Source organism: Oratosquilla oratoria, chromosome 30, assembly GCF_046742065.1.
Source record: "Oratosquilla oratoria isolate Oo_2021 chromosome 30, ASM4674206v1, whole genome shotgun sequence".
Taxonomy (NCBI): Eukaryota; Metazoa; Arthropoda; class Malacostraca; order Stomatopoda; family Squillidae; genus Oratosquilla; species Oratosquilla oratoria.
The window spans coordinates 7,572,353-7,598,534 of NC_134806.1; the positions used below are offsets into that span (position 1 = coordinate 7,572,353).

A 26,182-nucleotide genomic window follows, 5' to 3' on the forward strand; every position below is an offset into this window, starting at 1 on the left:
ATATTAAAAGACCCAAACCTTAGGGTACTGGTTAGAAAACTCCCAGACCCTCTAATGCCTTTACTTTTTTTTAGGAATGTCCCCTTTGAGGCTACAGGTAGTAGCCTAATCCCATCCCCCGTCCCGTTTTTTTCGCCTCTTACGACTCAAGTGGAAAGACTTTGTGGTAGCATTCTCTTCCCCCACCACAGGGTAGGCAAAAAAAGGAAATGAATATTCAGAGAAATGGTACAGGACAGTAATGTGGTTGGGGGACAGCATAACGGAGGGACAGTCGTAGTATAAAAGTGTCATGATTTCTCTATGAACAGAGTTTTCCTCTATCACAGACAAAATGATGTGTGGGTTTGGTCCATAGGGGCACCCCATATAGACCCTAAAGTATCAACTGCCACAATAACATGCAGCCAATACCCCAGTAAAGAATAATAATAATGACAGTTGTTGCCTCAAGTTTCACAGAATGGAAAACCAGTAGTTTCACCATGGCTAGCAACAATCCTTAGACCCTCCCACAGACCTCTATGAAGAAACCTTGAAATGTTGTTGGTGTTGTATTGGTGTAGACAGTTTGTGTCACTGGATGAAAGTAGCAGAAGGAGGGGAGCAGTCACTGGAGAACAGTTGCTGAGTATTAGCTCTCATGTGTGAAAAGATATTAGTAATACAGAGGCTTTTTTCCCTCCTTACAAGGGAGGTAACCAAAGTCAAAAGGCATGATTCCACTCTCACCCATTTCATCCCTACCCACTCCACTCCCATTCACCATCCCTCCCTCCCTCCCTCTTTTCTTGGCTCCTCCAGGATGATGGGTCATCCTACATCTCACTCATTGCTGTGGATCATAAGTAATGCAGCAAGACACAGCACATCCACAGCAAGGCCACTTCATTTAGTCAGCAGCCCCCCTCTCTGTCTGTTCATGTAGAAAAAGAAAAGACAGGGAGAAATCCCTTTGGTGTGCATCAAAATATCATTCACATGTAACTACTCCCTAACCCCCCATCCCTCACCCACTAACTTCCATGTTGAAGTTGATAGAGAGAGAAATATTGGGCCCAGTCCATGGATTGTGTTCCTTGGGTGCACCTCTTGCCAGTGAAGGGGCTAACAGATTATGAAAGTGGATAACTTTGTTTTTGACCTTGCAGGACCACCACAATCAACTGCCTGTCATTGGTCCCTCAGTGAGGAAGAAGACAGTTGTATGAACAGTGATGGGTCTAGACATGAGGGCTTGTGAGATAGATTCTCTCTCTCTCTCTCTCTCTATATATATATATATATATATATATATATATATATATATATATTTCAGCTAGTGTTGCTATTATCTTCCATAGGGGAGGGATTTCACTTCTCACCCTTCATCCCGGTGCCATACTTTTTCTCTAGTGAAAACCAATTTGAAAGGTTTATTCATGACCTCAGCCATTTCTATATCTCCTAAGTATTCCATGTTCCCCTGGCATAATTTCCCTGTTTTGCTTGTTTTTCAATTTACCATTCTCATATCTATAAAGTTTTGGTTGATCCTTACATTTTTCTGTTTGTGTGTGTGTATTTATATATATACAACCATTCCTCGTTTAACGACGACAATTGGGACCAGCGCGCCGTCGTTAACCGAATTGGTCGTTAAGCGAAATTGTATACATATATGTACATGTACCGTATGTACAATGTCCAGCAATACATGTATCTTTATTTTCGTGTATTTTCCCTCTTTTATACAGTACATTAAAGCTTTATTTACTGTTTATTTACGGTGGTTATGTTCCCAAAATTACCGTATATGACCAAATCCGCGTATGCTGACATTCCATATTGAATACCAGGGTATTTTTTTAGTTTCGACCATGGGCGCAATATAGCAATAGAAAATTAATTATTAATTTTGTAAATTAAAGTGTATCAGCGTAATATGCAATTTTGTGGGCGGAAATGAAAGTAAAAAATACCATGCTACAAGAAAATATGCTAATGAACGAAGTCGGTAGCATAGGATCGGGACGCCATCTTGTCGTCTGCCAACGTCTCTCACGACGACAACAATGAGGACGAGCCGGATGACATTTAATTTGCAGGTAATGATTTATCAAACACAGGTTAGGTTAGTTTAGTTTAGGTTAGGCGAATTTATCATCCTTTCATTTCCTCGACATCGGCATCTATCATAACAAACATGGTGTACCATTCGTCAGGACATGACTTCGTTACTTACGAAATTTGTTTTAGCATTTTTTTTTTCATTTCCGCTCACAAAATTACATATTACGTTGATACATTATAATTTACAAAATTAATAATTAATTTTCTATTGTTATATTGCGCCCATGGTCGAAACAAAAAATTTACCACTACCGGTATATATTGTACCCCAGGTAGTTTTTCCAGCTTGCAGGATGGTAATGTAGACCTAAGCTTCAGAACACTTTACCTCACAGCTAATATCCACCATACAAGTTCATTTATAACATCATACAAATTTGCCTCAGCCAACTTAATTATCGTACACGACGTCGTAACTTCGGGAGATTTACGTTAAACGAATATTGGTCTGTCAGAAAGTCCGTCGTTACTCCGAGTTGTCGTTAACCGAGTAGGTCGTTAAACGAGGAGTACCTGTATCTGATCATTTTTATGACACTCGCATGTAGGATTCGAACCCACTGCTCTCAGCCACCTGTAAGATTACCTTCACAGAGCCATAACCCACTACACCACAGAGACTGTGGTGTAGTGGGTTAAGGCTCTGTGAAGGTAATGTTACGGGTGGCTGAAAGCAGTGGGTTCAAATCCTGCATGCGACTGTCATAAAAATGATCAGATTGATGTCGCTGTTACTAGCAAATTTCTCTCATATATATATATATATATATATATATATATATATACATATATATATATGTGTGTGTGTGTGTGCAGGAAAAACACTGGAAGCGTGTGTTCTTTGAAATGCAAGGTTGACCAGGAAGAAAAACTATTAAAGCAGGGCGCTTTCATGTATTCACATCTTCAGTGTAAATAATACATAGTGAAAGGTACAAAGGTGCAGAATATATAGGTGGGAAACATGGGGGACGTGGAGACATCCTGGTGAGAGAGGTGAGGTAGTACCCATGGACCAACTGTCCGTCTGTTGTTGTTGTTGTCGTTCCCTAGACTGTCTGTCCGAGCAGTCCCGTCTCCCCAAGGAAGGCCACAGCCGAAACTGGGTTTTCCCACAAATCCTTTATAGAGTGTATGTTGTGTTGTTTGCGTGCATGATTGTTTTAATGCAGTCTTCCATTATGTGTTGTATGGTATGGGGTGAAGTGTTACATCCTGGGCAGCTGTTCACAACACGGTCGTCCAGCCTCTTCTGGTAGCTTAGAAGTGCTGGGTGGTGACCGCATCGCAGTCTGGCCAAGTGGAACTCTGTCCTTTCGTGGGAGAGAGGATTCAGAAGGGTGGTTATCAGGGGGTCTGGCATGCAGCAGTGTGTTGTCTTTCAGTGTGTTAATGGAGCGGTGAGTGATATGATTATGAATATGTTTCCGGAGGCTGGTATTTGGTGGTTGTGGAGGAAGAGAAGAGAGTATCTGTGCGTAATAAAGGTCTTTGGGTGTAGTTTTAATGTTTCTTGGTGTGTGTGGGTGTTCTGCTATGTAGTGTAGCGGGTGTGATGTGTTTGTGGTGGCTGCAGCAAGTGTTTGTGTACCTCTCATGTCGAGGTGGTCCTTGACTTTGAGGACTTTTGTTTCATGGTGTAAATGGTCTGTAGGTGTTGTATTTGTGCAGCCTGTAATTGTTTTTAGGGCTTTGTTTTGTATGATTTGAAGGGTGTTGTGGTGTGTCTCACTGAGATTAGGAGCCCATGCAGGACTCGCATAATTCATCACTGAGCGTATGCATTGTTTGTATATTGTTATATTAGTTTCTTTGTTTTGTCCAAATGTTGTTCCAGTGATTGACTTAAGTGCGTTAAGTCTAGGTGTGCATTTGTTTTTTATGTTTGTGAGGTGTTGTTTGAAAGACATGGATGTATCGTATGTTACACCAAGAATTTTCGGTGTGTTTGTGTGTGGTATTAGAGTGTTGTTGATGTAGAGATGAGGTATGTATTTGTGTTCTTTTGTCCAGTTGGTGAGAAGTGTTGCTGTAGATTTGGTTGGAGCTATTTTGAGTCTGTTTGTGATGAACCATGTGTTGAGTGTGTCAAGGTAAGGCTGGATTATTTCTGCAGCTTTGTCTGTGTTACGATGTGTGCATGTGATTGTTATGTCGTCTGCGTAGGAAGAGATTTGTATTTCTGAGGTGTCTGGTGTGGGTAAGTCATGCATGTATAGATTAAATAATGTGGGGGATAGAACTGAGCCCTGTGGTACTCCGTTCTTAATGTTTCTGATGTGCGATGATTGGCCATTATATGACACATGAGCATTCCTGCCTGCCAGATAATTGGCCAGCCATCTTTTGGTGTTATTGTGCATGTCTGTGTTATATATTTTATTTGTTAGGTTGTGGCGGGGGATAGCATCAAAAGCTTTACTAATGTCCAATGTTATAAGAAGTGTTCTGTGGTGGGGCCTATCTGAATTGATGCCATCTAAATTTTTGGTGTGAGGTTTGTCAGAAGAGTGTTTGTGGAGTGTAGTGGCCTAAAACCATGTTGTGAGTCAGCAAGGGGAATATATGGTGTGACAAGTTTAAGTAATAGGCGTTCAATGACTTTAGAGAGGGTGCAGAGAAGTGTGATTGGGCGGTGCGATGTTGGGATTGTTGGGTCTTTGTTCGGTTTTGGAATGGTGATTATTTTACCATGCTTCCAGATGTCGGGTATAGTGTTGTGTGAATAGCTGTAGTTTGCAATGTTTGTGAGTGCGTGTATACCTTGTGGTCCAATGTGTTTTAGGTGGATGTTGCTTATGTTATCAGGGCCACAGGCAGATGAGTGCTTGAGATTATGCATTATGAGTTTTGTCTGACTGTCTATGAAGGGTGTATAGTCTGAGTCTGTGGGGAAGTCTTTCTTACGTCGAATGGTGCGTCGGTCGTCAGGGTGAGATGTAAGATGGCTCGTCTGTGCAAAATGACGTATGAGTGTGTTTGCTTGTTGTCTGTTTGAGGGTAGATTATCTGTTGTTGTGATTATTGCTGCGTGAGAGCATGTAGTGTTAGTGTTGGATAGTGTGATGCTGTTGAGTGTTTTGTACAATTTGCTGGTGTTTGTTTTGTGATCAAGTGTATTGATAAAGTTTTGCCAATTTTGTGTTTTTTGTTCCATGTATTTTATTGGCAATCACAGTGTTTAGTGTTTGTATTTGGTCTGCTATGTTTTGAGGGATAGGTGTGGGGGTATCGTGTTTAAGTGTGTCACGTTGTCTGATGAGGCCTTGGATTTCTGGTGTGAAGTTGGGGTTGTGTGATTTTCTGTTGCCTCTAGGGATGTATCTCTTGTCTGCGTTTTGTATGATTGTATTAAAAGCGTGCACAGCATTGTTTATGTTTGTGATTGGTGTACTGTTAAGTGTTTCAAAATGTTGTTCTGTCTCTTCAGTAAAGGCTTCCCAGTTAGCTCTCTTGTAATTGGTGTAAGTGTGTCTGTGGCCAGCTGGGGTGCATCTTGTTTTGGTGGTGATGATGATTGGAAGGTGGTCAGAGCCAAGGGCTCCGACCACTCTCCATGATGTTGTTGGGGTTAGGCAGGGGGAGCAAAAGGTGATATCAGGAGAGGAGGGAGTGTAGAGGGCTTGGTATGGGATATGTGTATGATTATGCGTGTTGTTCATGATAGTCAATGAGTCGAATTGAGTCTGTATATCAAGCCCTCTGTCTGTGTCAGGGTTGTCGACATACCAGGCAGACGACTTGGCGTTGAAGTCACCACCCATGATCAGGTTGGGGATTGAGGTTAGTTGGCTAAGTTGAGGTCTGAAGGTGTTTGGAACTGTGGGGGATGATTGGGGGGGAATGTACATGTTAACTATTGTCAGTGTTGAATTGTTGCCTGTGCGGATACGAATGGATTGGGTTTCTGTTGTGTTATCTGTGGTAGGGAGGAGAATTTTGGTTGTGGCACTTGTGTCCACAAAACAGATGGAGTGGTGGATCAGGGTGATGAGTCCACCGCCATTGCCGTCAGTCCGGTCTTGTCTGATGGTGGTGTAATTATGAAATGATGGTGTTTTGTGTGAGTGTCTTAGTTTTGTTTCTTATAAAATCGCAATGTGTATGTTGTGTTGTTTAAGAAAGTGTTCAAGTTCATGTTTTTTAGTGTTAATACCGTCAATGTTGTGTTGTAATATATTGATGTTGTGTGTTTTGTATGTGTTGTATGTTGCCGTTTGGGGTTGAGGTTGGGGTGGTAGTGGGGAAGGTGTAGGATCTGGGTCAGAGGGGGGGAAAGGAGAGATTGGGGACAAAGGAAGGGGAGTACTAATCGGGGGTAAGGGCAAAGGGAAATTGGGAGTGGGTAAGGGTGTTGGCTGTGGTTGGGGAGGTGGGAGTGGGGTTACTGGAGGGCAGGTAGAACATGTCCAAGTGTTTGTGTATTGGTTTGTGTCAGCAAGTGTTGTACAAGTGAGGTGGGCCCAGTTTTTGCACATATTGCACTGAACTGAGCCCTTTGTCTGTCTGCTCAAAGTAATGGGTTTAGAGCATGTTGGGCATGTGTATTTTGTGGTGGACCCAGGATTGCTCTCTACATCTCCGGCTAAAAGTAGAAGAAGAGGGGTGATCGCCGGAAAATCACCCCTCAGTGCAGAAAAAACGTAACATTGTATGTTGGAAAAAAGGATTGTGGTACTCCCCCAGGTAGGCGTAGCTCCTCCTTGGGGATCGGTGCCATCTGCGTAGAGCTGATGGCCAGGGGTGGTTGCTGCTGATTGGCCCCCAACTCTTGGGGTTGGGGGGTGGTCCCACGACGTAGACGTTGCAGCTCCAGGACCCTGTCCGTCTGTGTTTACAATGGGTGCGGAAATGTCCTACATGTTTACAATTTATACATCTTTTAAATTTTCTTTACAAATAAAGCTGTTTAGTTTATATTATAATTTTTCAGTGCGAATAATACATAGTGAAAGGTACAGAGGTGCAGACAGTATGGGTTATAGTGCGGTCCAACTGTCCGTCTGTGCTTACAATGGATACAAAATGTCCTACATGGTTACAACTTTATTTGTAAAGAAATTTCTAAGATGTAAGTTGTAACCATGTAGGACATTTTGTATCCATTGTAAGCACAGACAGACAGTTGGACCGCACTATAACCCATATTGTCTGCACCTCTGTACCTTTCACTATGTATTATTTGCACTGAAAAATGATAATATAAACTAAACTTTATTTGTAAAGAAAATTTATAAGATGTATAAATTGTAAACATGTAGGACATTTCCACACCCATTGTAAACGCGGACGGACAGTTGGTCCATGGGTACTACCTCACCTCTCTCACCAGGATGTCTCCACATCTGTTTCCCACCTCTATATTCTGCACCTTTGTACCTTTCACTATGTATTATTTGTACTGAAGATGTGAATATATGAAAGCGCTCTGCTTTAATAGTTTTTCTTCGTGGTCAACCTTGCATATACACTCCTCCCTCGATTTACAAACTAATTACGTTCTTGAAAAACCGTTTGTATATCGAATATACTTAAATCAAGCAATTTTTTCCCATATAAACCCATTATATTATGTGAGATAGGTTCTTACTAACAAATTTTATGTCCCTATAAAGTCATCACAACATTAAATATGCATAATCTTGAATACTGTTCTCTGCTAATTACATACAGGCACATAAAATATTAATATGCAAAGTAGATGATAACACTTAGGAGGCACAATGTCACTTGAAATAATGCTAATAATCCACGATTAACCGAGACCGAGTGAGTAGACCGAGCAGTACACGGAGTTGTTTTGAAAACAATAACAAACTGGGCGGTTGGTTCTTTCTCAGTATGTACGTATCTATTTTCACTTTTATTTTATTTTTACCTGGACATATAGCAGTTTTTTTTTTTTTTTTTTTTTTTTTTTTTTTTTTTTTTTATGATGTAAAAATAATTTTATTTTTTAATATTTATGATTTAAAAATACAATCATTTTTTCAACAGGATTTTATTCGTTATGGCAAATTTTTAGTTCGTATTTCGATTTTTGGGACAATTTTTTTTTTTCATTTTGGCAAAAATTCATACATGGAGCGTTCTTAAATTGAGGGAGGAGTGTATATATATACGTATATATATACATATATATATATATATATATATATATATATATATATATATATATATATATATATATATATATATATATCACAATCATCTTTGTCCGTCCTGCAAGAATGAGGTCAGAGAAATCTCACTACTACCAGTCATCAAACCTGTCAACTTTCTCACTTCTGTTTGGAAATGTAGCCTTTACTTGGTCTTTTGTGTTACCTCCATGAGAATTAGTGACTAATAAAGTATAAAAAAAAAGTTATAGTAATGTTGATAATAATATTTATTATACACTTCATTTCTATCAGTGAGGGATGGGAGCAGCTTGGTTTGTTTGATTACTACAAGAACAAGAGTCAAGCAGTTAAACAGCATGAAGCAGATCTTGAGAGTGGGGCCCGAGAACAGTCAAGATCTCCTTCACCAGTTGTTATAGAACCTCCTGCAGAAGAGGAGGAGAAGCAACCAGAACAACCCGTCCGAAGATATCGGTAAGTCCAACAAGTGATGGCATCGTGATAAATGATACATATACCAAGGGATTTTTCCCCCTTACAAGAGAGGTAGCCAAAGTCAAAAGACATAATTCCACTTCAACCCATTTCATCTTCACCCACTCCACTTCATTCCCATTCACCACCCTTCCCTCCTTCTTATCTTGGCTCCCTTTGGATGACAGGTCATTCTGCATCTCACCCACTGCCCTGGGTCAGAAGCATTGCAGCAAGACACATCACATCCACAGCAAGGACGCTTCATTTAATCAATGACTCCCCCTCTGTCCCCTCATGCAGAAAAGGAGAAGACAGGGAGAAATCTCTTCGGGCTGCATCAAAATAACATTCACACATAGCCACTCCCTATGTCCCACCCCATCCCCTTCCATGCATCACAACATCATACATACACAAGGTGGATGAACAAGATTAATTAAGCTATGAAAGTTTGGGTTCAATTTTGAACAGAAGAGAATATCTGTAAATGACAGAGTGAATTGAAGAAGAGTGAATAGATTAAAGTGACAACCTGTTTCATGTGGTATGTATATAAAATTAACTGACAGTAATGGTGGGAAAGGAATATGGTGTAATTATCCCGTGATTCTAACCAGGAAGGATCAAAAGGGATGCATGAAGTATGAATGATGGGAATGAAGAATTCTCTCCCATGCCTAGCTACCTTGCCTTGTGAGAAACAGCATGTATTATACATTGAAAAAATAATTACAATTTATTCATGCAAACCCCTGTTGTGAGGAGAGAAAAATGTTACCATTATGTTCTCGTACATACATTTACCTAATTGTAATACACAGGAAAGGAGCAATTCTTGTTAAGCCTCATCTCCTGTTCTCCATATCTAGCATCAAATTCATGTTAAAGAAGATTTATGGGAATGGTATAAAGATAAATTTATTTAAATGAGTATGTAAAGAGTTTTGGGAAAAATTTAAATGTGGTGTTAGGGGTTCTTAATACTTGAGTAGATGAGCCAGTAAATGTGATAGGTATGAGGTAGTAGGCAAAGAGATGTTGGGATGTATACAGAAAAGGGAATAATGATAGCAATATCAGTGTTTAAGAAAAGTATAAGTATATGTGATCCACAGTGGTTGGTGGAAGGTTAGTCAAAAGTGCTATGTAGAGGTGCCATAAAGGAGGCTTGGAAGAGTTCTGGACATAAATGTGTTCAGGAGTAAGGGCAGTTAATTGTCACAGTATCTGGTGCAAGGAAAATTAAGAGGAGAACTTAAGTGGAGAATGAAGAAAAGGAAGTTAATGAGGTGCAGAAGGACAGGAGTGGAATTACAATGAGAAAGAGAAAGAATACCAGGCAAAGCTGAGAGAGATATGGGATGCAAGGAAGGGAAGGTATTAGAGGATGAATGGGTAGGAGGGAACAGGAGAATCAATGAATAATGGGATGAAGAATTGAAGGCAGTGGTGCTAGAAAAGAAGCATATAAAGAATGGTCACAAAGAAGAAATGGGGAAGCATATGAAAGATAAACTAAAGAGAATGGAAGGAAAATGCAAGGTGAGGAAGGCCAAGAGGAAAATGGATATGAGGTGGGGTTATGTATTTAATGAAGAATTTTAAAAAGAATGAGAGCACATTTTGGATGTGAAAAGAGTGATGGGAGGCAAGCGGGGTGAGATAAAGAGTGCAGATAGACAGATGTTAGTGGAAGTGAAGGTGGATATGATTAATGTTGAGGAAAATCAGGAAGCTTTTGATTGTGGTAGTGGGAGATGCTAGGAAAATGACTATGATAGGACAGGAGAATAAAAGGTTTATAGTAAAAGATACATAAAGTGTTGAAAGAAATTAAATTGGTAAAGCACTTGGATTAGATGGTTATCATGTGGAATACATGATGAAGAGAGTAGTTATAGTGAAATGGGTGGTGAGATTGTTTAATATGTGCCTTAAGGAAGAAAATGTTCTGGTAGACTGGAGGAGCGCATTTATAGTTACTCAATACAAGTGAAAAGGGGACAAATATAAATGTAACAGGTTTAGAGAAATTAATCTGTCATGTATTTACCTAGTTGTATTATACAGGAAGGGGAGCTATGCTCGTGGTGACCCGTTTTTGTATCTCACAAGATCAAGTTTGTTCTTAAATTCTTGTATTGTGTTTGCACACACTATTTCTTCATCCAATTTGTTCCATATATCTATCACACTGTGTGGGAATCTGTTCTTTTTCAGGTTTCTTCTGTAGTTATCCTTTTTGAGATTCATTGCATGTCCTCTTGTTTTTCCTCTCTATCAAAGCATTTTCCTTTCGTAATTCTGTAGATGGTTAGTAGGTCCCCTCGTTCTCTTCTTTGTTCTAGGGTTGGCAATTCCAGTTCGACCTGTCTTTGTTCATGTGTCAGGTTTGCAAGTGTTGGGACCAACTTTGTCATTGTTCTTTGTATTCTTTCTAATTTTCTTATATATTTTTTTGTACTGGGTGACCATATCAGTGCTGCATATTCCAGTTTTGGCCATATCAGTGTTTGTAATATTTTCTTGATCATTTCCTTATTCCTTTATTGATCTCAACAAATTGTATGTTTCTCCGACTATTTTATTTATATGTTTATCTGGCGACATGTCTTTGGTGATGATTACTCCTAGGTCCCTTTCAAAATTTACTTTCTTTACTTCTTTTCCATCAATTTTGTACTGTCCTGTTATTCTCTTCTTGCTTTTTCCAAATTCAATTATACTGCACTTCTTGATGTTGAATTCTACCTCCCATCTCTTGCTCCACTCTAAGATGTTCAGATCCCTCTGCAAACAGTCACAGTCTATTTTGGAGTTTATTCTCTTTAATAATTTTGTGTCATCCACAAAGCAGTTCATGTAACTTTCAATGCCTTCGTCCATGTCATTTATATATATAGCAGACATTATCAGAGCTAGCACGGACCCCTGTGGGATGCCACTACTCATTTCTTCCCATTTTGAATATTTGTCTCTGAGCACCACTCTCATTTGTCTTCCATGTAAGAAGGCCTCCATCCAATTCAATAGTTTTCCATGTATACCTCCTATTGTTTCCAACTTATATAGTAATTTTCTGTGTGGTACTTTATCAAATGCCTTTTGTAGGTCCAGGAATGCAGTCTGCCCAGCCATCCCTTTCTTGCAATGTATCTATCAATCTTAACCACATCAGTACGGAACTTAAATCTCGCGGGCAGCAGCCAGTGCCAGCCGTACGACGTGTCGTAATAATACTCGCATCATTAAAATATAGTCACCGCTTATATCGATCGTTCTCTCTTTCACCCGCGAATTTTGAAAACCACAGAGAATGGGATTCAGGGCATATTTGGGAGAATGTAAAAACACAGGGGCGACTACAATAAATATAATCAAGACGCCGATATGGCAGCGTCGTGAATCCACTTGCTCCTCATGACGCCTACGTGTGCTGCACCGTATGGAAGGGGTTAATAGAAACAAATTAGATTAGTGGTACATGATCTTCCCTGTCTGAATCCAAATTGGCTCGAGTTCAGTATATTATTCTCCTCCAGAGAGTGAAAGGTAGTGCAGTGGGAAGCGCTAAGAAAATGAGAGTGAGGAAAATGGAGGAGAAATAGGGAAGGATGAAGTGAAAGCAGCTGTTAAGATGATGAGAGCAGGTAAGGCACCTGGTCTGGATGGATGCCATGCAATTTGTCTGAAGAAAGGAGGTACAGTTATGGTGGACTGCCTGGTGAGGTTATTTAATGTTTGTTTAAGAGAGGGTAGAGTGCCGGAGGACTGCCTATATAGTTCCGCTTTATAAGGTAAAGGGGGACAAGTGTGAGTTTAATAGTTTCAGAGAGATCAGCTTGTTGAGTGTAGTTGGGAAGGCTTATGGAAGGGTCTTGATTAAGAGGATTAGGAGAGGAACAGAGGGAGTAATTGGTGAGGAACAGTGTGGGTTTAGGACAGGTAGAGGTTGTGTAGATCAGATTTTTGTGGTAAGACAGATATGTGAGAAAGCTATAGGAAAAGGTAAGGATGTTTTTTGGGGTTTTATGGATCTGGAAAAGGCTTGACAGGGTAGACAGGAAGGCACTGTGGGAGGTACTGCAGATATATGGGATAGGAGGTAAGCTGTTAAGAGCAGTCAAGAGTTTTTACGAGAGTAGTAGAGTGTGCGTTAGGATTAGAAATGGAGAGAGTGAATGGTTCGAGGTAAAGATGGAACTTTGTCAGGGATGTGTTATGTCGCCCTGGTTGTTCAATCTTTACATGGATGGGGTGGTGCAAGAGGTGAATGAAAAGGGTAGTGGGTCAGGGGTTGGAGATGATTAAAGAAAAGTGGGAGGTGAGCCAGTTGTTGTTTGCTGACGACACTGGGCTTGTAGCAGGATCAGAGGAGGGATTGAGGAAGTTAGTGACAGAGTTTGAGAAGGTGTGTGAAAGAAGGAATCTGAAGATAAATGTGGGTAAAAGTAAGGTGATGAGATGTACAAGGGGTGAAAGTGGCAGCAGGCTGGAAGTGAGCATTAAGGGTGAGAGACTGGAGGAAGTGGATAGTTTTAGATACCTGGGTACGAATGTGGCAGGAAAGGGAGGAGTAGGGGTGGAAGTAGAATGTAAAGTAAATGCCTTGGTGGATTAAAAAGTGTAATGAGAAATAGACATCTGGGAATGGATGCTAAGAGTAGGTTATATGAAGGAGTGATTGTGCCAACAGCATTGTACGGGGCAGAAACATGGAATATGAGAGAGGAAGAGAGAAGGAGTTTGAATGTGTTTGAGATGAAATGTCTGAGAAGTATGATAGGGGTTACCAGGCTGGATAGAGTGAGAAATGAGGAGGTGAGGAGGAGAACAGGGGTGGAAAGGGAACTGGGAGATAGGGTTGATGAAAGAGTATTAGGATGGGTTGGACACATGGAAAGAATGAGTGAAGAAAGATTAGTAAAAGAAGTGTGGAAGGCAGATGTGGAAGGAGTGAATATGAAGGAGCATCCTAGGATGAGATGGATGGATGGGGTGAAAGGGGCTTTACAAAAGAGAGGAATGTCTGTTGAGGAAGGACGGGAGAGGACAGAAGATAAGGGTGAATGGAGAGGGGTTGTGTATAGATGATGCAGTGATGCATGAGGGGGAGTGGGTTGGGGATGGGGGTTGAGGAAGTATGTATGAGAAAAAATTTGACACGGCCCGAAGGGATTTCTCCCCGTCTTCTCCTTTTCTGCATGAGGGGACGGAGAGGGGCGGTCGCCGAATTTATGAAGCGGCCTTGCTGTGGATGTGCTGTGTCTTGCGACACTGCTTCTGACCCAGGGCAGTGGACAGGATGCAGGGATGACCTGTCATCCAGGAGGTGCCAAGATAAGAGGGAGGGTGGAGGGGAGTGGAATATATAGGAAATTAAATGGGTGGGAGGGGTTTCTATGCCTTTTTCTTTTTGGCTACCCCTAGTGTAGGGGGAAAAAGCCTTTGGTATATGTATGTATGTTACATATTTTCTTTCTAACTACTCCCAAAGGTGTTTCATACTTACTCATGTCCAATCTTCTTTTGGTTGTCTCTGTGTATGTTGGTTTATCATCCATTTCCCTTCTTTTTTCTATTCTTGTTACACTTAAATCACTTTGCTACATCACAGTACCACTCGTCATAGCCCCCCTCCGATCTGTTTACAATTAGGTAAATTGTCAATTTTCGGTCAAAAAATTGCTAGATTTAGCGCTAGCTTGCAGAGCGTTCTCAGGCATGTCCGATCCGTTCGACTGTCACTGTGCATGTGGGTTTTTGTAAGTTCATATAGGTCTGGTAGTGAGAAGAGTGTAGAAGAAAGGGAGGCTTTTTGGATAGATTTAAATGAGTGCATAGAGGGATTAGGGAGAAACATCATTGTAGTGGTATTGGGAGACCGTAATGCTAGGTTAGGAAATGAACCAATAGACAGAGTGGTTGGGAAGTGTGGAGTTCCAGGAAAGAATCATAGTGGAGAGTTGATGGTGGAAATGTGTCTAGAGAGTTCATGATAGCAAATAGTGTTTAGAAAGTCAACCATAAGTACACATGGGAGAGGGTGGTGGAGGGAAGGGTGGTAGATAGAGTGTTAATGGACTATGTAGTGGTAAATAGCAGTATAATAGGAAGAATGAAGGATGTGCATGTTCTAAGGGGAGAGAGTGTAGGGATATCAGATCATTTTCTGTTGGAAGGTAAGTTGAGAGTGGAGGATAGATGGAGAAAGAGGAAAAGGACAAAAGGTAGTGAGGGGCTTAGAGTGAACTATTTAAATGAGAAAGAAAAGGAGAGTGAGTATAAGAAGAAGCTGAGAGAGGAGTGGGAGGAAGTGAAGGATAGAGTAAAACTAGGAGTGGAGGAAGAATGGGGAAGGTTCAAGGAGGGAGTCACAAAGTGTGCAAAGATGGTGTGTGGAACAAGGAAGATGGGAGGAAATAAAAGGAAGGGTAGTGAGTGGTGGGATGTGGAAGCAAAGAAGGTTGTAGAAGAGAAGAAGCAGATGTGAAAAGTGTAAGAGTATGACAGAAAATTTGAAAGTAATAAAAATATATTTTGGAAAGAAATTAAGGAAGGAAGAGGAGAGAAATCAAGTAGAGAAGAAAAGGTAAAAGGTGCAGATTCAGAGATGATAATGGAAGAGAAGGCAGTAAGAGGAAGATGGGCAGAATATTTTAGGGAGTTGCTAAATGTGAAGGAGGATTGGGAGGGAAAGGCAGTTACAGTGAAAAGTGCTAAGAAAATGACCGTGATGAGTGAGGAAAATGGAGGAGAAATAAGGAAAGATGAAGTGAAAACAAATGTTAAGATGATGAAAGCAGGTAAGGCACCTAGTCTGGATGGATGTCATATAGAATGCCTGAAGAAAGGAGGTACAGTGATGGTGGACTGGCTGGTGAGGCTATTTGTTTAAGAGAGGGTAGAGTGCCATAGGACTGGAGGAGTGCCAGTATAGTTTCACTTTACAAGGGAAAAGGGGACAAGTGTGAGTGTAATAGTTTCAGGGGGATCAGCTTGTTAACCACTTCCATATGGTGATGCCTACCTTAGCGTCATGAGGAGCCAGTGGGTACGCGATGATGCCGACATCGGCGTCTTGATTATATTGTAGTCGTACCTACGTAACCTTCATTCTCTCTAAACTGGCTTCATCATATTTTCTATGGTTATCAAAATTCACAGGTGAAAGAGAATGAACGATTGAGCACTTACTTTATTTTTTTTATAATGCGATTATTATGACGCAACATCACACGTCGGGCAGCTAATGCTGCCAGACATGCGATGTGCCCTGGAGTGAAGTGGTTAAGTGTAGTTGGGAAGGCTTATGGGAGGGTCTTGATTGAGAGGATTGGGAGAGGAACAGAGGGAATAATTGGTGAGAACAGTGTGGGTTTAGGACAGGTAGGGGTTGCATAGATCAGATTTTTGTGGTAAGACATGTGAGAAAGCTATAGGAAAAGGTAAGGATGTTTTTTGGGGATTTAACCTCTTCATAAGAACATAAGAAATAAAGGAAACTGCAAAAGACCATAAGGCCTACACTAGGCAGCTCCGTATCCATCACCACCTGTCATCCCCATCCATAAAGTTGTCTAATCATTTTTTAAAACAACTGATAGTTTCAGCGCTCACTACATGGTTACTAAGTTCCATTCATCGACCACCCTATTTGTAAACCAATTCTTGCCTATTTCCTTCTTAAATCTAAATTTTTCCAGTTTGTACCCATTACTGCGAGTCCTGCCCTCTTGTTTTATTATCATGACCTTGTTTGCATCACCCTTGTTATAGCCTTTGATCCACTTGAACACTTCTATTAGATCACCCCACACTCTGTGTCTTTCCAGTGAGCGTAAGTTTAGGTGCCTAAGCCTCTCTTCGTAAGGCAAATTTCTGAGTCCTTGTATCATTTTGGTCATTCTTCTCTGTACTGATTCTTATGAATTTACGTCCATTCTGTAGGACAGTTTACGTCCATTCTGTAGGACAATTTACGTCCATTCAGTACGGTTCAAAATCTCGCGGGCAGCATTAGCTGTCAAACGTACGATGTGTCGTAATAATACTCGCATCATAAAATATAGTCACCGCTTATATTGGTCGTTCTCTCTTTTACCCGTGAATTTTGATAACCATAGAAAATGTGATGAAGACAGTTTAGAGAGTATGTCATTACGCAGGGGCAACTACATTAAATATAATCAAGACGCCGATATGGCAGCCTCGCGTATCCACTTGCTCCTCATGCCGCCTACGTATGCGGCACCGTATGGAAGGGGTTAATGGATTTGGAAAAGGCTTTTGACAGGGTAGACAGGAAGCCCCTGTGGGACATATTGCAGATATACAGGATAGGAGGAAAGCTTTTAGGAGCTGTCAAGAGTTTTTATGAGAGTAGTAGAGTGTGTGTTAGGATTAGAAATGGAGAGAGTGAGTGGTTGTTGTTGTTGTTCCCTAGACTGTCTGTCTGAGCAGTCCCGTCTCCCCAAGGAATGCCACAGCTGAAACTGGGTTTTCCCACAAATCCTTTATAGAGTGTATGTTGTGTTGTTTGCATGCATGATTGTGTGAGTGGTTCAAGGTAAAGGTGGGACTTTGTCAAGGATATGTTATGTCACCCTGGCTGTTCAATCTATACATGGATGGGGTGGTGCGAGAGGTAAATGCAAGGGTAGTGGGTCAGGGATTGGAGATGGTTAAAGAAAATGGAGAAAAATGGTAGATAAGCCAGCTGTTGTTTGCAGACAACACTGCTTGTAGCAGGATCGGAGGAGGGATTGAGGAAGTTAGTGACAGAGTTTAGGAAGGTGTGTGAATGAAGGAAGTTGAAGATAAATGTGGGTAAAGGTAAGGTGTTGAGATGTACAAGGGGTGAAAGTGGCAGCAGACTGGAAGTGAGTATTAAGGGAGAGCGACTGGAGGAAGTGGATAGTTTTAGATACTTGGGTGCGAATGTGGCAGGAAAGGGAGGAGTGGAGGCGGAGGTAGAATGTAGATTGAGAGAAGCGAGTAAATGCCTTGGTGGATTAAAAAGTGTAATGAGAAATAGACATTTGGGAATGGATGCTAAGAGGAGATTGTATGAAGGAGTGATTGTGCTGACAGCACTTTACAGGGCAGAAACATGGAACATAAGAGAGGAAGAGAGAAGGAGTTTGAATGTGTTTGAGATGAGGTGTCTTAGAAGTATGATAGGGGTTACTAGGCTGGATAGAGTGAAAAATGAGGAGGAGAACAGGGGTGGAAAGGGAGCTGGGAGATAGTGTGGATGAAAGAGTGTTGGGATGGTTTGGACACGTGGAAAGAATGAGTGAAGAAAGACTAGTAAAAGAGGTGTGGAAGGCAGATGTGGAACTAGTGAACATGAGATGTCGACCTAGGATGAGATGGATGGATGGGTAAAAGGGGCTTTGGGAAAGAAGGGAATGTCTGTTGAGGAAGGACAGGAGAGGACAGAAGACGGGTGAATGGAGAATGGTTGTATATGGATGATACTGTGATGCATGAGGTGGAATGGGTGGGGGATGGAGGGTGAGGGAGTATACATGAGAAATAATTTGATGCAGCCCAAAGGGATTTCTTTCCATCTCCTTTTCTGCATGAGGGGACAGAGAGGAGGGATCGCCAAATTAATGAAGCGGCCTTGCTGTGGATGTGTTGTGTCTTGTGACATTGCTTCTGACCCAGGGCAGTGGCAAGGTGCAGGGATGACCCATCATCCAGGAGGTGCCAAGATAAGAGGGAGGGAAGATGGTGGAGGGGAGTGGAGTGTGATGGGGATGGAAAGGGTGGAAGTGGTTTTTGTGCCTTTGTTTTTTGGCTACCTCCCTTATAAAGGGGAAAAAAGCCTTTGGTATATGTATGTAAATCCTTCAAATGGTTTTGAAATGACAGAAGATAAAAAAAATTATCAAATTGATCCTGAACGCCCTGTATGTATACAAATGTACATTTGGATTTTTTTGTAGTTGTGCAAGTCCTGAAAAACATAAAGAAAGTTATTAATTGTCAGATTACTTTTCATATAAGTTATGTACAAGTGTACACTTTGATTTATTTTTGCAGGTCTGTAAGTCCTGAAAAACCTGAAGAAAAGAAAAAGGAATCTGACTCAAGATCCAGAAGTCGAAGTAAGAGCCCAAGAAGGAAATCTCGTCGTTCAAGGTCTCGTTCAAGGTCTAGATCTAGGTGAGCAATATTGCATTAGTTTGAGAAAAGTAGTAGCAAGGCATTAGCTTTAAATCAATTGATAAATAGATAAATAGATAAAAAAAAGTTCTAGGGAACTTGATACAGATCTGGCTACTGCCTCCAGATTTGCCCCTAAGTCATTCAATAAAGAGATATTGTGTTGTTGTCTAAGGAGTATATACTAGCTTGAGGTTGATTGAAGGTCTTGGCTGTTGGGTTTCCAACCATCCTTCATCCATGTTTAGCTTTGCATGGCATCCAAGCACAGGTCCAGTGCAGTGTATAATTTAATACTAAGTACCAGGTCATGTAAAGCCTTAAAGAATATGTTAAACAAATCCCAAGAGCCATCCTCTATAGTAAAACCATTACATATCTAAATTAATGCATATCTTAGTATTGTCGTAATTAGATCAACAAAACAGAACGTTAGAGAATCTTACCTGAATGAGTTCTCTAACAAAAATCGTTAGAAATATATATATATGCTTGAGACTTCAATGGCTAGTTCCTTGCCGAGGTTTTATCATCCTTTTGGAGACACGGTTAAAGCTTGTCACGGTACCAGTGTTGAAGCTAGTCACTGGGACGAGGGTTGCAGCTAGTCTGACGTACCGTGACAGAAAGTTGGTCTTGTTTGGCAGGAGTTTTATTGAGCCTTCAAAATGGTTTCGAAGTCACGGGACAACAGATACTTGACGTAAGTTCTCAAGTTCCTGATTTGTTAATCAAATTATGACATAGGTTTAAATAAATAATAAAGAGGGAGGGGAGTTTAATAATATTCATTAAAATTACAATAGTGTGGTACGAAGTTACAGGAAGATTCCCAAATAAAAAATTAAACGAGCTTTCGGGAAATTGCCGTAGCTCCAGGTAAACAAAGTCATTCCCGTAACCACAATTACCACAGCCTCCCCAACAACAAAAAGAAAGTGTTTAAAAAATACAACACTTTCAAACAAAATTTATAACAAGTTTTTTCTTGCAAGAGACCTTACTAGGTCTCTAGAGGCCAGTGCAGTCCCACGAGTCGGCCTCACAGAGGTAGGTTCCAGAGAGACAATCGTCTTGTAAAGAGTTAACCTCCTCTGCGTCTGAGACCTCTTCAAAGGGTTCAGACTCTCTAGCCTGAACATTAGGAACCCCAGGGGATTCATCCTCAAGACAGGAACTCAACTCAGCATGGAGCTCTAGAGGGATTAGTAGTTTGATATTCACTTTAATAGAGTTTCCATCAGGCTTAACGACAGAGACTGTACGTATCACCTTGTCTTGGTCCGGAAAAGTTTCCACAATACGAACTAAGGGCCAAAAGGGTCTGGTCTTGAAGGGGAGTTTCAAAAAGGCAATATCTCCCTTTTCCCAGTTTCTCGAACTGTGATATGCAGCTCTATCCCTTTCCCTTAAGCTGACCAAGTACTCTGTCAACCATCGTTTCTTGAACTCTTCATAGAAATAATCCCTACAGTCCATAACCAAGTTGAGAAGAGAAGGGTAGTCTTCTCCTGATTCCCATTCAGGGACTTGTTCCAAGTCTCCAAACATCAAGGAAGGAATGGTCCTTCCAATAAGAAAATTATTTGGGGTAATAACATCTACCTCATTTTCACTTGAACGATAAGTTAGTGGTCTGTTGTTCAAAATTTTTTGAACATCAGACAAAAGAGTGGTAATCTCTGCCAGGGCAGGAACAGACCTACCCAATACCTTATACAAACATTGTTTCACTGTCTGTATTAACCTTTCCCAAGTGGCACCATACCAAGCAGCATAAACAGGAATGGTTCTATGCTTAACAGGGGAAGTTTTAAATTTCTCTTCAAATTCTGAAGAAGATAAAAGTTGTTCAATAACATTTCCTGCTTGAACGAAAGATTTAGCATTGTCAGAATAAACAGCAGAAGGAATTCCATACCTGTTAGCAAACCTAACAAAAGCCAAAATAAACTCAGGAGTGGACATAGTATTCACAACTTCCAAATGAACTGCTCTAGTATTGAAACATGTAAAGATAAGAATGTATATTTTAACCTTCTCTCCATTCCTGTCTCTAACCCATAAGTGTCCAGTGTAGTCTACACCAGTATGGGCAAAGGGCACACTTAGATTCACCCTAGAGGCAGGTAAAGAGGAAGGAGAAGGATAATTAACTGCATGGGAATTGTATTTCCTACAAACTATACAATCCTTCAAAATGCTTAAAACAGCTTGTCTGGCCTTAAGTATCCAGAATCCATGCATACGAAGGAAATTAAGTGTGGCTTGTAGTCCCATGTGCATAACTTGACATTGAGCAAAGAAAATTAGGATCTTAGCTAAATGATGAGATTTGGACAAGAGAAGGGGATTGACAACCTCATATTTGAGGTTAATGTTCTTGTCAATTCTGCCCTTGGACCTAATCAAACCGTTCTTGTCCAAGAACAAGTTCATTTGACTTACCAAAGGAGGTACGTCATTAGTGTTGGAATTCTGCAAATAAGCCAATTCAGCAGGAAAGGAATCCCTTTGCACAATACTCATCAAATAATTAGATGCTGCCTTAACAGGGTCAGCATTAGACTTCTTGAACAGAAAGACAGCCTTAAAAATCAAAGAAGAGTGATGAAGAAGTTTACTATAGGAAGAAAACTTAAAGACATCTATTAGAGGAGTGTCAACTTGTACAACAGCAGCATTGACAATGTCTCCCTTGAAACAGGAGGGAATACATCCCAAGTGACCCACCAATTTAATTTTTCCTTGAACACCTTAGCACTACAAGGTCTAGTTAAGAAATCAGCCATATTATGTTCAGAAGGAACATAAGTAAAGGAAATGGGTGTGAACTTGGCCTTGAAAATTTCCAAAAGATTGGAAATTTCCTTCAATCTATTATTGACAAATATATTTTTCTTAGGAGCCTTGTTGGTCAGGATCCAAGAAAGGGCAACTTGACTATCAATAAAAAGAACCACTGATTCAACCAGTGGTGCAGACACCAGTCCTTCCTCAAAAATAGTGTTGAGGCATTTCAAAGATAGAAAAGTTGCCATAAGCTCCAAAGATGGTAAAGTTCTCTGTTTAATAGGAGCCATCTTGACCTTGGCAAATAGAAGAGAGGTATTAGACTCCTGTAATTCTCTTTCTTCTTGCCCTACATATATGGCACATCCATAGGCTTCTTTGGAAGCATCAGCAAATACAAACAATTTAATGGGAAATTCTATAGAAAAGGTTTTCCTGTTAAAGGATAGGTTATTAACCTTCTTAAAATTTTCACACAACTTGTTCCATCTAACAAGTAACTCTCTATCCAATTTCCCATCCCAATCCACCATCCTTTGGCACATCTCTCTAATAAGGATTTTTCCATGCAAGAGCACAGGATCAAATACAGAAGACAAGGAAGACAAAACTTGTCTTTTGGTCGATGCATTTTGGTCAAGGGAAACATCCTTGATTCTCAAAGTATCATGATCTTTATTATAAATATAACCCAAGACTTTAACCTCCTCTTTATTGCAAACTACTTCTTGATCAAGAACAGAGAGAACAGAAGTCGAATTGCATGTCCACTCCTTGAGAGGTAAACCTCCATTGAGCATGATCTCATTAATCTTCTCGACCATTGCAGGGAGGGAACAAAGCTCGTTAGTAGTGTAGACCAAATTGTCTACATAAAATTTATCCTTTATTAAGGAGGCAGTTAGAGAGTCAGGCTGCAAAGAAAGATGGTGTTGGATAATGAAATTTAGAATGAAAGGAGAGCAAATGAAGCCAAAAATGATAGTATTATACCTGAAGGGTATATACTGGTCAATCCTCCTAAAGAAACAGAATCTGTTTCGATCAGCTTCATCCTTCAAACGGATCTGCAAGAAGGCTTTCATAACATCTGCCAAAATTACTTGATTACACTGGCCTGCGAAGTTTCAAAGGTAAAGCATCTGATAACTGATTCTAGGGTAATTTGCTATGCAGAATCTAAAAATCACACTCATTTTCTTCAATCAGGTCACGTTTTTGAGATACAAGGCGGTAAAAATAATTAAAAACGCAATATAGTGCTATTTATTCCCTTTAATTTTGGAAAAAAAATTCTTGACAAAAGAAATAATTTTTTCTTGCATAGTTCAGAAGATAAAGAGAAAATCTAATCATGGATGAAGGGCCTTTTCAGTGACTTTCTCCTGTGTTGGGCAGCCACCACGTCTTGTTTCAAACACCAACAGTAGTCCGCAAGAAAGTTCACATCCCACCGGCCTTGGTAGCGTTCTTCCATGACACGAATATCCTGGTGGAAACGTTCTCCCTGTTCCTCACTGAAGTCACCACAGTTCTGAGGGAAATAGTCTAAGTGGGACCGTAGAAAGTGCATTTTGACTGACATGCGAGCCCCTAATTTTTTATAGCTGTTCAAGAGCTCATCGACTTCTTTCTCGTGTTCTGCACTTCGGTTATTTCCTAGAAAGTTTCTTATCACTGACTTAAGCGACCACCAAACGGACAGCTCAACTGCATTCAGTGCATCGTCAAACATTGAGTCCTTCATAAGTTCCCTTATCTGAGGCCCATCAAAGATGCCAGCCTTAAGCTTTTCCAGACTGATCCGAGGAAACTTCTGCTGAAGAAAAGTAAATCCCATGCCGTCCTTGTCCATTGCCTTCACAAAGTTCTTCATCAGTCCCAGTTTGATATGTAAAGGTGGGAGTAAGACCTTGTTTGGTTCAACAAGAGAACGAGCCTGAACATTGTGTGAACCAGGTTCCAAACGTTGTCGTGGTGGCCATTCTTGTCTGACCAAATATTGATCATCAGCCCGACTATCCCACAAACACAAAAAGCATGGATACTTTGTGTACCCACCCTGTAGTCCCAAAACCAATCTAACTACCTTAAGATCTCCACAGATCAACCAACCATGGTCATTGTAGTTCAGAGCAGACAGTAGCTGATCCATGTTGTCATGAGTTTCTTTCATTTGCACCGAATGACCGATTGGAATTGAAGAGTATTTATTTCCGTTGTGAAGGAGGACTGCCTTGAGACTTCTGCTGGAAGAGTCGATGAACAGTCTCCATTCAGTAGCAACATAGTCCAGCCCCATTGATTGAATCAAACCAGCAATGTTGTTGCAGTAAACTAATGACGAGTCCTTCTGGGTTGTGAAGAACTGTCTAAATTCTCTTTCACGCTCTCGGTACCAAAAGAATGTTGTCTCAGGTGCTAGCAAATTTTTCTCACGAAGACGAGAACCCAGAAGCTGTGCTGATTCCTTTGATAGGTTTAGATCCCGTGTCAGGTCATTGAGATCTGCTTGTGTTAGAGGCACTGGCCGGTCATTCTCTTCTGGCATGTATTCTCCACCCTCTGCCCTGTCTAGTGCGTTATCAGATACAGATTCAGAGCTAGATTCCATTGCAACATCTGGCTCGGGAACGGGCAGGCCTGGACCATGAGGGACTGGTCGTATGGCAGAGGGAACATTAGGATACTGAATATAATGCTTGTTCTTGCGGTTGACTCCTTTAAGATTAGTCATGCAGAAATAGCAGTCTGACACATGATCTTAACCCTCTCTCCAAACCATTGGAACAGCGAATGGCATACTCTTCCTTTTTTTATTTCTCCAATCACGCAAGTTCTCGACACATGTTTTGCAGCTAACATGGGGTGCAAATGGCTTGTCCTGGTCCCCAAGTTTAACTCCAAAGTAAGCATGATATGCCTTCTTCACAAAATCAGTTATATTTGCTAGTCGACGAGGAAGAATCACATTACCACATATGTAGCAGAACCTATCAGGATGATTTGTGCATTTGCGTTCCATTTTCTGTCAATCTAAGATACGTGTCCAAAATAGAAACACAAGAAGCACAGATTCTTGTAAAAAGCACAGATTCTTATAAAATCAGTCACATTGATTGGAGATCACACTTTTCTAAACCATTTTCAGTTTCAGTGTTGTCAATGCAGTTTCAGTTTCAGTTTCCTGAAAGTAAACAAACACATAATTAGGTTTCAGTATCAGTTTCGGGGTGCTACAGTATAATTTTTATGAAAAAAAAAATAAGAATAGGCTATACCTGCAGCCTCGTTTTCCTTATACTTAGTACTATACAAGGCCCAAAAGTCGCACTTCTCATATCTCAAAAACTAGACCTGATCCAAGGAAACGGATGGCATTTTTGGATTCAGTGCACCAAAAAACCTATAAATCACTTGAAAAACCTTCGACCTCTGAAAAAAAGAAAATTAAACGCAGGCCAGTGTTATTGGTCCTGAAATACAACAAGAGAGAGAGAAGATTGTTCATCAAGTCAACTCCCGGGAATGCAACTTCATTTAAGGAAGGAGCTTTTCCTACTTTGAGAGAACAATTGAAAACTGGCCTTATTCTCGAAGTGGAAAGATCATCATCCTTCAGCACATGTCTATGGGGTATAAAGATTTGTATAGGGACTCTTTTAGTTACTGGCTCGATAATACCCAAGGCCTCTTGCTGGTCAAACACAGCTTCATAATCCTCTCTAAGCCCCTTTTGCTCAAGTTTGTCATAAACAAGATCCACCAAATCCCTTTTCCACGGGATCTTCACATAGTAATGTCCATTCTTGAAGGAAATGGACTTTTTAAATTCATCTAAATCATCAATATCTGGGGTCAGTTCCTCTTTAATACCGATGGACTCTAAAGAATAGAAATTGTCAAGACCATACTCAACATTAGAATTAATAAAAACTTCCTGCAAAGGATCAAATTGAGAACTTACAGGTTCTAAACAGAAGTTGACAAGAAACTTTTCCTTGCCTAACCTTTTGGGAGGAAAATATTTAACAGTCTTACAATACTGAGTAAGGGAAGAGCCTTTCTCAGTTTTCTTTAGAGAAACTCCATTGGTCTTAAAAGAAGAATTAAAGAAAACAAGTGAATCTCCATTATATTCCTCTAAGCAATTAAAAGAATCCACTCCAAGGTCAGAGTCTGGTTTTATCCTCAAAGGCCTCTCCTTGCATTTGAAACCATCAACATCTTTGTTTTCATTAGAAGGCATTTCAGGAATCCCCCTTATCATTCTCTTTAAGTAGAAAGGCTTCTCACTAGGAGTGTATTGGGCCCCAGTCCTGTATGGAATGTAACCATTAGCAAGTTTGATAACCTTGCATGATGGGCTACCATACAAGGGGGCACTTTCTATTGAAAAAGTTGAGAAGTTTTGAAGAATATTGTTTCCGATTATCCCCAAAACGTTTAATTGGTCTCCCTTCACCTTTGGAAAACTTGGCGAGACAAAAAATTGGTGA

The 26,182-nt window shown here is 40.6% G+C and overlaps 1 protein-coding gene across 5 annotated transcripts in view; it reads left to right on the forward strand.

Moving 5' to 3' along the window:
• Nucleotides 1-26,182, forward strand: part of scaf6 (SR-related CTD associated factor 6) — a 276,422-nt gene that overhangs the window by 229,187 nt on the left and 21,053 nt on the right. For all 5 annotated transcript variants that reach the window (XM_076212514.1, XM_076212515.1, XM_076212518.1 and 2 more), the window contains 2 exons: nucleotides 8,529-8,711; nucleotides 18,768-18,890. In XM_076212514.1, coding sequence (XP_076068629.1) covers nucleotides 8,529-8,711; nucleotides 18,768-18,890 — 306 coding nt within the window. The remainder of the gene's footprint in view (nucleotides 1-8,528; nucleotides 8,712-18,767; nucleotides 18,891-26,182) is intronic.